We start from the raw sequence: 12,501 nt of genomic DNA, 5'->3' as shown, positions 1-12,501 counted from the left end.
GCTGCTTATTAGTCAATTGTCCTATAATTTTTCAAGTTCTCAAACTGGGGACTTTGTATAAAAATTACTTTAATTCTAAAACAGTTCATGAAACATTTTTGTAAAACCTCTTGATTTAGAGCTGAAAGCAAGCACTTCAATCACATGTTGACTGATTGATTTACAACCCACTGTGGTTATGTATGGAAGCAAATCCACAAAAACTGGGTTCTTGTCCTGAACATTATGTGCATGCATTTGGTTGCATGGTTTTTAATGCTCTTATTGTTATATCAGCCTGCACCACATACTTTGCTGTCGTCACATTTGTTTTTACAAGCTGTGAGTTCAATGGATTCATTTTACATTATAATTTTTGAGCGGGATCATAACATTGAGTGTGCTTCCATTTTACTTGATGCACCATATAATATCTAGGTGGTTGTTGCATGACTTTTATATGTATCATTTCGCTTTTGATATTGAAATTTATTTTGCTAATAAGGTAGATATAAACTTTTACATTTTGGTGATTTAACACTAAAATTAGTAAACTGTTGGGGTTTTTAAGTTTAACTTATCATTACAGACAGTTTATTTTAATCATAAACAAAGTGAAAAAGAAAACAGGGAAATTTCTGAAGTTGCTTAATATTTTATTTTGTTTAAAGCTCATTGAGACAAGGGTTTAAAACAGAGCATGTGACGGGCCTCTGCAGCTCTCTAGTAGTACTGTCTTCTGAGGGAGGACACCACCACTGCCAGGAACTTCTGGAAAGCTGCATGGACCTCAGCAGTGAAGTTTTTACGCAATTGAGAAGCAACCACAATGGTCAAGCAGTCACCCAGGAGCTGTAACACAACAAAACATGCTTTAGCAATCTTCAACTCGCACACACATAACAATGAAAATCAGTACCATTAATTCAATACATACCATGAAATTGTCAGGGTCCACCTGTAGTTTCTCAGAGTGCAGCGCGCTCAGCTCTGCATATGTGGCCTTGATGTTGTCCATGTCCTTCACTGCTTTTTCCAGAGCTTCCATGATGACTTTTCCATGAGACGCAACCCTTGGATTTGATGTGATGGCAGCAGCATTGTAGAGGTTTCCAAATCCACCGAAATACCTCTGAGTCCAGGGATAGACAATCAAACACCTGAGGGAATATATAAATAACCGATTTGCTCTTAGTTCTAAAAGAAAAAATTACATTGTGTAATGCAAAAAATATGCCAGCTTTTTTCATTGCACATAAAGATGCTATTCAATTAACCCCAATTTCTTTATGTTAATATAAACACAAACAATGTTTCACCTGGAAAAAGCTGCTTGTCCAACGACCGCATAGTCAATCTTGGAGAAGATGTCCTTGATCGTGGTGCGCTCAAAGTCTGTCCACACAACCATTTTGTCTTGTTGAGTTTTTCACTTGTCCTGTTGGTCAGCAGGTCACCAAGTGCAGCTTTTAAAGGTCTGTTTCACTCCACCCAAAGATATGAAATTGGGTGGAGTTGGAGAGTGGGAGTTGACTAAACTGGTTCAGTTTAACGATTCTGAGTTCAGCTTTAATAAACCATCAAAATGAATCAAAAATTAGTTTGAAACTTTTATTATTGACAAATTCAATCCATATTTGGATAATTGATCAAGGATCTAATTAACAATTATCTTTGTTTCTCCTTTTAATTGGTTTTGATGGTTGAAAATTTTCACTGTTAGAATTACCAAAATTACTGTGACTGGTAAGATAAGCTTTAGTCATACAGAATACATAAATTTGCTGTAGCTGTGTAAGTCTTTAATGTATGAACAATATATTTATATATTTAGATAATAATTCTCCAACACATGGTACCTAATATAGATATAAATGCTTAGGAGCAGTGAGCAGCCAACTCCAGATTGTAAGTCAGTGCAATGGAAAAGAGAACTTTTGGAGAAACTCTGGTATTTAAAGTGTCTGTAAAATTCTAATTTCTTGTTCAAAATTAAAATTGTGTATCAGTCAATCATTTTTCTTGGTATGAAGTGCCCAAATTCAACAGCAAACAGTTTCCAGATCTAAATATCTTTACTGAAGTGCGTAGGCACCGGGCTTTTGGTGCCAGAGCATGTGAAAGAAGTGACATAAAGAAATATATAATCTCAGTTAGAAAAGTAAATCAGTTTTTCTCCTTCAATATTAATTTTACATGTTAAGTATAACAAACATTTTTGTATTTTTAAATAATTAACACAAATACGTAAATACAGAAGCTGTCAGTGTAATGTGTGAGCTTAAATTTTGAAATTAGAGATTTTGTCAGTATTTTAAAGACACCAAAAATACTAAAGCTTAATGGGAGGCCTTCATGGTGTTTAGATCTAGTAAGACAAGAACAATAAGATACACTCATAAAGGAAACGAAGTTCACTACAGAATGTATTGTTGTTTATTTAACTACACATAAGACCAACACTTTTTTTTGTTATAGTTATGTTCATAGGCCTTATGAACTCACAACACACTTATTAGTCTGAGCCTCATTAACTTTCATAATTGTATGTTTTCCTTTTCACACTTCACTGAAATGCAGGATCACCTCTATCTAAAGGGGAAATCTCAACTGTAAGCCATGTGTGAGCTCTTCTGTGCTCCCAAAAAACGTTAGATAAACACACAGATTTCCAGGAAACATTTATTGCTCTCAGGGTGGATCCACCTGTTGGAAGTTTAGATAACACAGAAACAAACGTCATCCTCAAACCTTAGTTAACGTAATTGTAAGTGCCTGTACAAATGTTAGTTAACTGCAGTATTCAAATTTTAAATCAGAATCCCTTAGCCGTACAATCCACTGTAAATGTTTATATTTAAATTACGTCTTTGAGTTTAAATGACAAAAGTTTTTAGTGCAGTGTTCAAATTTATTAGATCACCAGCCAATATGAGGTTTGTGCCACAACTGACCTAATTTCTTAAAGCATTTTTTATGTTTCTATAATGGTCAAACCACCAATATGTACAAACACTTAAATTAAAATGTTAATGCCAAAATATAATTATTTTCATTATCCATAAATTTTAAAATGTACAGCTTTACAAAAAAAAGTAAAGCACAATATTATTTCTTGATTGAGATATCAAATTACAGTTACTTACTCGCCTGTTATCCTTTATTTAATCAGGTAAAAGTCTCACCTAAAAAAAACAAAAGGAGAACCCTTTTAAGAGAAACCTGGCCACAAGGACAGTAGAAGTTATAATATAATAAATAATAGATAACAAGTAAAGAAACAAATGGGTCATTCCATCTCAAATCAGCCAACTTTTAGAACATTTCCTGCTCAACCGTCTCCAATTTGGCCAAAAACTGTCCTTTGACCTACTTTCAAATCTTTTTTTGCACGTTGAAATCTACATGTTTGAACATGAATATCTCCAATTAATGTTCAAACATTTACACATAAAAGCCTGAAAATGAAATAAAATAGAATCAGGATCTGTCAGATTTTTGAGACAGAAACAAAAAAAAGTCTGAGTTAGTTGAAATATAAACACAACAAAAAAAGAAATGTCCAGCACTCCTGCAAAGTCTGATATTTGAGTACATATTAATTGAAAACTTCAAATTGCTTAAAAATAACTAGTGATGATTTCTGAAAGATTTGAAGTTAATGTAATACATGTTGTACTCTAATCATAACTTAGTAAAAAAAATTGTTAAATATGTTCTAAAATGTCATTGTTGATAGATTTCATTGAGGGTCGTTCCATCACTAATCTTCACATTTACAGAACCTTTACTGTTAAACCACCTCAAATTTGAATAGAAAAATATTATATGCTTCAAGGTTTGGACATATCATGATTGCTGTACAATCTTAGCTTTATATATAAAATACTTTAAGTTATATATGTTTGTTGTTTCCTTGTATATTTTAACCCAAATTATTGATGGCACTAAGTTTCAGCATGATATGTAACTAGAAAATTTCTTCAAAATATAAAATATTACATGCACATATTTAACAAAATTGTTTTCTCAGTTATAAATTGAGCATTATCTGGAAATTCCAGAATTTTGAGCTTGTGATATTTATTTAGTCCAGCATGAAAGTTATATGAAAATGGGATGTTCTTCATTTTTGTGAATAAGAATCTAGTGTTAAGAAGTATTCTGTGTTTATTTTAGGGTTATTGTTTAGTTTTTTATTAGTGTGTGCTCGAACACAGAACTTTACAGGACATTTTTTTCATATTTTATTAGCCAATGCTCTGACAAATATCTGTCCCAAATGATCAATTCTGATTCATTTTGATAAGAAAGGACAGTGAAAACAGGCTTTAGCAAGAAAAATGTCATGAAAGTGTCCTTTGGGGGAAAAAAAACTATATAAAAACTTACTTGATATATGAATCTAAAATTACCAGCAATCAGTATATACTGTATATTGAAACTTTGGACCAAAAGGTTTTTATATAAACAGGGGAAAGCGGAACTGGAAACTAGATGGTGAAGTTTTTAATATATAAAGCTAAAATTTCACAGCAATTGTAATATATGTCCAAACTCTGAACTATAACATTTTAATGCAAACTGGAGAAGGTTGAACAGAAAATGTTATAAAAATGTGATGATTTGAGTTTGGACTGACCCAAGTCTTAAAAACTAAAAATATGCACACATGTAACAAAATTACTTTCTGAGGTATAATTACAGTATCATCTGAAAACTCTATTATATTTATCTATCTATATTTTGTTGTATTTGGACAGGACAACCTACTGATATTGTTGTTCTTGTGGTACAAGTTATATTGAAAATGGCATTTTCCTAATTTTTTAAGTTTTTAATTAATGTGTGCTCAAATATGGGACTTGCATGAGTACTGGAGTTTTTTGTTGTTGTTGTTGTTGTTTTTTTTCTTTCATTTTGGAACTAGCTCACACATTTTGTGATGTATCTGTCTCAATTTCAGGATCTGTATTAATTGTGACTTTAAGAAAGACCAGTGAACATTTCAGGATTCTATCTTTGATAGTCTTTGAAAGATTCATGTTCAAACATTGCTGCAGATTTCAATGTATGAAAAATTGTAGAGCAGAAGCCTTGATTTGAGACGGTTTGACCCCAAAACAACTGATATTGCATTCAGACGTGAGCACTAACATGCAAATCATATCCAACAAGAGATCATTACAAAAGTGAAATTAAAAGCAGTCATACTGGCCAAAAAGGTATTTTCTCGCTCCATTAAATTGATTGTTTTTTTTATTAGATTTTTTAACCTGTTTGTGAAATAGGTTAAAAAATAAATAATTAAATAAATGTATGCCTCACCTTAAAAACTGAATTGTCTATCAAAATGTATCATTTCTCAAGATAAACAGTTATTAAATCAGTTGAAATCAAAAACACAATTTAATTTGTTAATGTAGGCTATAGACTAACAGATATTAAAATTTGAGGTATTTATAAAAGTATGTTACTTTGTGGTTCTATTCTTCAGAAATACATTTCTCTTTTCAAGTCTTTGGTTTGATTTATTTATTTATTTTTTCATTGTGTGCACTTTAATTAAGTGAACACCATTCAAACATCTTTAATGATTTACTCTTTTTCTTTAGTAGTTTAGCTAGCATGACAATTGGTTTACCGTTTATCTCACCAAAGGCGTTACATGTCACTGGGGGCCTGTCCAGGTTGCTATCTCTGAGGTGTGCCGGGTGTGTCCGTTTACTGTTCTACATATAAAAAAGCCTAAAGCGTTTCTGTTGGTCAAGACAACTTCAAACAGAAATCCAACAGACAAGATGACTAGTCTTTCTGCTAAGGACAAGGACACAGTCAAAGCCTTTTGGGCTAATGTGGCTGGAAAGGAGGAACAAATCGGCTGTGATGCTGTCTCCAGGTAAATATGGATTATGACTTATAATCTACGAACCCAAATTGACTACTTTAACCTGCTCCTTTTTAAAAAAATATATGTACTGTTAACTCACCTTACATTTTTATCCAGGATGCTGACAGTGTACCCTCAGACCAAGACTTACTTCTCCCACTGGAAGGACCTGCGCCCCGGCTCTGCCCCGGTGAGGAAGCATGGAGCAACCGTGATGACTGCAGTTACTGATGCTGTCAGCAAAATTGATGATCTCACCGGTGGTCTTCTGAGCCTCAGTGAGCTGCACGCCTTCACTCTGAGAGTGGACCCTGCTAACTTCAAGGTACTGACATACAATAAATTCTGAAAGTGGTCCTGATTTCGTTGTGTTTTTTTTAATGAAGGTTTAGTTGCAGTTTCTTTGTTTCTAAGCTTAATGTACATTTAATGTTTAACTTCTTGTAGCAGTACTGAATCGCAGTATTCAAATAAACAGAAATAAATAACCCTGGCATGCATTTTCTAACAGCATGGCATTTTTTTTTAAAAATGTGATCTTCATCTTTTCACAGGTTCTTGCTCACAACCTCCTCGTGGTCCTGGCCACTGTGTTTCCCAACGATTTCACTCCTGAGGTCCACGTGGCGATGGACAAGTTCCTGGCTGCCGTGGCTCGTGCATTGTCTGAGAAATATCGTTAAAGTGTACACAGGAACAGATGACTGACAGCAGCATGAGATTGAATTCTTACTGTCAAACTGAATTTGAATAAAAAAGGAAACAAATCCAATCAAACTGTTGTGGTTATTTTTGTGATCCAGTAAATGTTTTTTTTGTTTAGACAATAGATTAAAAACATTACAAGTTTAGGTCAATGGCAGGTGAAGACAAGTCATCCTGAATGAATTCATTTGGGTCATGTAAACAACCACTTAAATTGTTGAGTATTTATAATTTTTTTCTGTCTGTTTTAATTTTATTTTACAGTCAAACTCTGCAGTGAACTATTTCTCCTAAACATGACTAGTCTATAGTTATTAGTAGGAAATTATTAGTTATTAATTATACATCATCACATTTCCAAAGTCAGAAAAAAATTGTATTTGTTGAACAAAAAATTTTACAAACAATTATTTTAAAAAAAAATCTCTAGTAAGTGGAGAGGAACAGCAATGGTCCTCTGTCCTAAGACTTGGTATCTAAGGGGATAGGGTTTCTTAAGCAATGTGTGATGGCTGCATGCAACCACACAATTGAAATACTTGGGTAATATTCATTTGATCTTTTTGTCTTACATTTACATTGTGCTCTAAAGCTTCTGTGATCATAAGTTAACCAATTTAATACTTTGAATTTACCTGTAATGCATGACAGCACTAAGCTATAGTCCAAACGGTGGCACAGACTCTGTTTTGCATTGTTTCTTGTTTTATATGAGTATGTGTTATATTAATTATATTTCTGTTCTTTTTGAGCTACCTGGCCTCTGCTCCAGTCCTGGTTTGGGTGGAAGAGGAGGCTGAGGGTGGAGCTGGTTTAAATGCAGAAGCCAATAAAATGGACTGGACCATCTATTGTGATCATGTAGGGGGGGATGGGGTTCTTCTTGAATGATGGTTAGCTGTTAACTCTTTAGTTTAGTCACCTTTGGTGTATATAACAGTTTATTCATTTGCTATATAACTAGAGCTGTTTCCCATTTGGGCAGGTCAGTTTGTTGAGTTATGTTTTGTGAAGTGAATTTTGTTAAGTTAACCTCTTTTACGGGCCCGCCTGGTTCTTAAAAAAAGTTTTGTTTTGTCATTTTGAATTTTTGTAATCATTTGGTCCTTTCGGGGGTACAATAAAATCCATTTTTTTGAAGATTACATTTGTGCCTATGTGTTCTTGGCTGCTTGGTCCATGATACAATGACTCAAGCATGTAATGTCACTTCCATATTAGTTGGGACAAACATAAAAATTTAAAAAATGTGCAGTTTTGCCTTTGTACACCAACACACTGGATTGAAAACAAGAAAGTGCAGGCTTTCTCTCAGCTTTTTTTTTTTTTTTTAAAGAATGAATGCACTGACCAACTCAGAAACACCAGAACAAAAAAGGACAAGTGCATAATCACTGAATTATTTCAATGAAAACCAATTGTCACGACATGTAACTAAGCCAAAAACCTACTTGAAGAGGCTGGTGTATCACTGTCAGAGTCTTCAATTAAGAGATGTGTGCATGAATGGAAATAGAGTTTACAACAAACCACAGAATACAGTGACAGCCAGGGAGATGAGACTAGACTTTGCCAGAAAACATGTGAAAGATCCTGCACAGATCTGTAAGAAAAAATATAACATTTGGGAATTAATTTGGGAGAAGGAGAGAAGCAGCTCATGATGTGAAGCATGTGGAGAACGGGCGAGGCAGTGTTATGGCATGGGAATGAATGGCTGCCAATGGAAGTGGGTAGTCAGTGTTTATTGATGATGTGATTGCTGATAGGAGTATCTGGGTGAATTATGAAATTTACAGGACCATACTCTTGGCTCAGAATTTGTGAAATGCTGTAAAAAATTATCAGACTGTTTTTTGCAGTGCAAAAAAACATACTACAAAAATATTCCAAGAGTTTCTCAAGGCAAAGAAATTGGATGTTCACAGTCTCCAAGTCAATCACCTGATCTCTGTCCAACAGAGCATGCCTTTCCACAAATAAGCAGCAACTGGAGGCTACAGTCAAGGTCTATCAAAACAACTCAATAGAGGAAACAACATTTGGTGATTTACATGGGTTCTGGATTTCAGGCAGCAATTGGCTGCAGAGTCTTTTCATCCAAGCATTTAAAAATGGCTTTAATCCTTAAGCAGTCCATACAAGGTTTTTGCAAAGGACATTGTATTAAAACTTAAAGATAATAAAGCAAGTGAAAAAAAGAAAGGCACTGGGAACTTTCTGAAGTTGTTTAATATTTTATTTTTTTAAAAACGTATTGAGGCACAATTAATAACAGAGCATGTGACGGGCATCTGCAGCTCTTTAGTAGTACTGTCTTCTGAGGGAGGACACCACCACTGCCAGGAACTTCTGGAAAGCTGCATGAACCTCAGCAGTGAAGTTTTTACCCAACTGGGAAGCAACCACAATGGTCAAGCAGTCGCCCAGGAGCTGCAACACAGCACAACATGCTTTAGCAATCTTCATTGACACACACAAACATGCAATACTGGGAATCAGTGCCGTCAGTTCAGCATTGCCTACCATGAAATTGTCAGGGTCCACCTGCAGTTTCTCAGAGTGCAGCGCGCTCAGCTCTGCATATGTGGCCTTGATGTTGTCCATGTCCTTCACTGCTTTTTCCAGAGCTTCCATGATGACTTTTCCATGAGCAGCAACTTTTGGATTTGATGCAATAGCAGCAGCATTGTAGAGGTTTCCAAATTGACCAAAATACCTCTGAGTCCAGGGATAGACAGTCAAACACCTGAGGGAATGTGTAAATAATTGATTTGCTCTTAGTTTTAAAAGAAAAATCTACATTGTGTAATGCACAAAATATGCCAGCTTTTTTCATTGCACATAAAGATTCTACTTGAATAGCCCAAACTTCTAAAAATAAATTTACGTCAATATAAAAAAAAAACTATGTTTCACCTGGAAAAAGCTGCTTGCCCAACGACTGCATAGTTGATCTTGGAGAAGATGTCCTGGATTGTGGTGCGCTCAAAGTCTGTCCACACAACCATTTTGCTTTGTTGATTGTTGCGCTTGTGCTGTTAGTCAGCAGAGCCACAAAGTCACCTTTTAAAGAGTTCTTTTCACTCCACCCAAAGATATGAAATTGGGTGGAGTTGGAGAGTGGGAGTTGGCTAAACTGGTCAGTTTAACGATTCTGAGTTCAGCTTTGATTAACTGTCAAAATTAACCAAAAATCTGTTGGAAACTTTCATTATGGAATATCTTACAGACTACTTATTCTTCTATCTTGGGATAGGCTCCAGCCCTGAGTGACCCCTAACAGTTAAGAAAATTGGAAGTAAGATAATCAAAAATATTTTGCAGACCTGGATAGAAATAAAGAACTGGATGAAGTACAATGAGTATATCCTTTGGAAAATAATGAATTCTAAATTTCAGTGACAAAAAACTTCTTGTGCTTGTAAATAATACATGTTTTTTTGTTTGTTTGTTTTTTAAATGGACCAGATTCCACAGATTTTAATTTTAACATATGACCAAACCATAGCATTAAGGTCCTGCATTTGCCATTTGTACATGCGTTTAATAAATAAACTTGATAAAGAGTTTTCTTAAAGAGGAAAATGACAAGAAAAGAATGGTACACCCACACATCCTACAGGCCTTTATTGACTGGCTGTAAGTAGAAAAAAAATTTAATAACTTTGTCTCAGCTTTTGTTTTTTTCTGGTTATCCACAAAACCTTTTCTGTCATTCTCTTAAATATTTTCAGTATTTCTGCCATATTTTAAAACCTGTTTTTCATCCTCAAATTTCTACACCTGATGTTTAACTTTACCTCAATATATCAGTAGCAACTGTCCACTCTGAGCTACATTTGAGCTCCTGTGGAGAACAAACAGCTGCTGTAAAAATTTAAACTGCCCTGTGAGAGGATTCACCTGCTGAAGATTAGATAAGCCTTAAACTGACGCGGTTTTTTGAAGTGAATGTCATTGACATAGATTTTGGTTGTAGTGTTGGTAAATGATAGCCTAAACAACAGTATTTAAATTTTAACCTACACATTAGAACATCCCTGGACTCTCTGTGTTCAATTATATCCGTGATAGCTGCTTTCCACATTAGGATTTGGATTTGGTTTTTGATTATCTGTTTGGAAACATAAATTAGCCGTTGACTTATTAGTCTAAATATAGCCATAAACATTTAGATGCATGTGTATGTACAGTAAATGTATCTATAAAGCCCTGCTATAAATCCAACTATCTGTCCAGACCCAAATTTGAAGCCAACAGCCGTTTTAAAGTTATAATCATGTACCCATTTTGCTTTTTCTCAAATTATTATTATTAAATACATAAATAGATAAAGAAATACAAACTAACAGGTGACTTGTCTTGAATTAAATGGTAATATTAGACTGATATAAATTCAAAAATTGGAAGGTTAGTGATTTGATTTAACTGGCTCTCACTGAAAATTTAAGTTTTAAAATATGAAGATGTTTCTTAAGTGAAGCCAAAAAGAAGAAATGAATTCTGATTATCTTGTTAAGTTGTCTTGCCTTATAGAGTCTTTTGTTTGGTGTTTGTCTCACGGGAACTGTTACATATCATTTTGAACATGCCTAAATTCCAGTACCTTATCTGTGAGGTGGGTCGGGTGTGTGCATTTCCTGTTTCATATATAAGACCTCCACAGTTTGAGCTGAACACAACTCCAACAGCAACAACAGGCAAGATGACCAGTCTTTCTGCAAAGGACAAGAACACAGTCAAAGCCTTCTGGGCTAAAGTGGCTGGTAAGGAGGAACAAATCGGCTGTGATGCTGTCTCCAGGTAAATATGGCCCCACAATGCCTACAAAAACCTGCTCCTGCATTTCTGTCTCTTACCCGCTGGCTTGTTCTCTTACATTTTTATCCAGGATGCTGACAGTGTACCCTCAGACCAAGACTTACTTCTCCCACTGGAAGGACCTGCGCCCCGGCTCTGCCCCGGTGAAGAAGCACGGAGCAACCGTGATGGCTGCAGTTACTGATGCTGTCAGCAAAATTGACGATCTGACCGGAGCTCTTCTGAGCCTCAGTGAGCTGCATGCCTTCACTCTGAGAGTGGACCCTGCTAACTTCAAGGTACTGATCATTAATACTGTCATGTTTGTGGGGTGACATTATTTGAGGTCATCTACTTAATAAAAAGTTTGTGGTTCAGTGTAATCACTGAAGTGTGAATTTGTGTGAATGTTAGAGAGAAAAAAGCCTAGTCATAGAAAAAGAAGTACTTATATGAATGGGTCAATTAGGCAAGTTGTACGAAGTGCTTTGAATGCTCCAGTAGACTAGAAAAGCAATATATATACATCGGTCCATTTACTATGACAGCGTTTGCCAAATTAATTTTTCTGTTCTATTGTGAACACTGATTGGACTACAAATTAAACTCACTCTAACTCAGCTTTCATTTGATCTTAGATAGATTACTGGTTGATCTGAAATGATGTTCTCTGGTTACAAATAAATAAATGAAAAGTCCATTCATTTCAGTGTGATCATCATCTTTCCACAGGTTCTGTCTCACAACCTCCTCGTGGTCCTGTCCACCATGTTCCCCGAGGACTTCACCCCTGAGGTCCATGTGGCTGTGGACAAGTTCCTGGCTGCTGTTGCTCTCGCCCTGTCTGAGAAATACAGATAAACTGCATTATGTGCTCGAGTACTCACTGACAGTCTCACATGTAATAAAAGATCCAATGCAATTAAACTCTCATGGTCGTTTGTGGTGATCATTTTTAAACAGTTGGATTATTATTGTAGCTTTTACCAGGAATGGGTTTTTTTCTCTTTATGGGCTAATTAAAGAAGAGTAGCGATTGATTTACTGAAAGCTTATATACACAACTTAAAAATAGAGCATGTGACGGTCCTCTGGAGCTAGTAGTACTGCCTTCTCAGGGAGGC

At 35.2% G+C, this 12,501-nt stretch overlaps 4 protein-coding genes across 4 annotated transcripts; 2 read left to right on the top strand and 2 right to left on the bottom strand.

The window, feature by feature from the left end:
- Positions 1-614: 614 nt before the first annotated feature.
- On the bottom strand, positions 615-2,685 carry LOC113020511 (hemoglobin subunit beta-like). Its single transcript, XM_026164544.2, has 3 exons — positions 1,299-2,685; positions 917-1,139; positions 615-831 (listed from the first exon to the last, which is right to left on the bottom strand). The coding sequence occupies exons 1-3, from the start codon at positions 1,388-1,390 to the stop codon at positions 703-705; spliced, it is 444 nt and encodes a 147-aa protein (XP_026020329.1). The 5' UTR covers positions 1,391-2,685; the 3' UTR covers positions 615-702.
- Positions 2,686-5,549: 2,864 nt separating this feature from the next.
- On the top strand, positions 5,550-6,641 carry LOC113020001 (hemoglobin embryonic subunit alpha-like). The gene is made up of 3 exons (XM_026163673.2): positions 5,550-5,878; positions 5,987-6,194; positions 6,424-6,641. Exons 1-3 carry the CDS (start codon positions 5,781-5,783, stop codon positions 6,550-6,552), a joined length of 435 nt encoding a protein of 144 aa, XP_026019458.2. The 5' UTR covers positions 5,550-5,780; the 3' UTR covers positions 6,553-6,641.
- A 2,150-nt stretch (positions 6,642-8,791) lies between these two features.
- Positions 8,792-11,370, bottom strand: LOC113020510 (hemoglobin subunit beta-like). Its single transcript, XM_026164543.2, has 4 exons — positions 11,184-11,370; positions 9,494-9,751; positions 9,101-9,323; positions 8,792-9,007 (listed from the first exon to the last, which is right to left on the bottom strand). The coding sequence occupies exons 2-4, from the start codon at positions 9,583-9,585 to the stop codon at positions 8,879-8,881; spliced, it is 444 nt and encodes a 147-aa protein (XP_026020328.1). The 5' UTR covers positions 9,586-9,751; positions 11,184-11,370; the 3' UTR covers positions 8,792-8,878.
- Positions 11,029-12,304, top strand: LOC113020509 (hemoglobin embryonic subunit alpha-like). Its single transcript, XM_026164542.2, has 3 exons — positions 11,029-11,380; positions 11,469-11,676; positions 12,110-12,304. The coding sequence occupies exons 1-3, from the start codon at positions 11,166-11,168 to the stop codon at positions 12,236-12,238; spliced, it is 552 nt and encodes a 183-aa protein (XP_026020327.1). The 5' UTR covers positions 11,029-11,165; the 3' UTR covers positions 12,239-12,304.
- The last annotated feature ends 197 nt before the right edge of the window (positions 12,305-12,501 follow it).

The sequence above is a fragment of the Astatotilapia calliptera genome, chromosome 4 (genome assembly GCF_964374335.1).
Source record: "Astatotilapia calliptera chromosome 4, fAstCal68.1, whole genome shotgun sequence".
Lineage (NCBI taxonomy): Eukaryota > Metazoa > Chordata > Actinopteri > Cichliformes > Cichlidae > Astatotilapia > Astatotilapia calliptera.
Note: the sequence above shows the minus strand (reverse complement) of the source record. Positions and strands in the feature narration are given on the sequence as shown.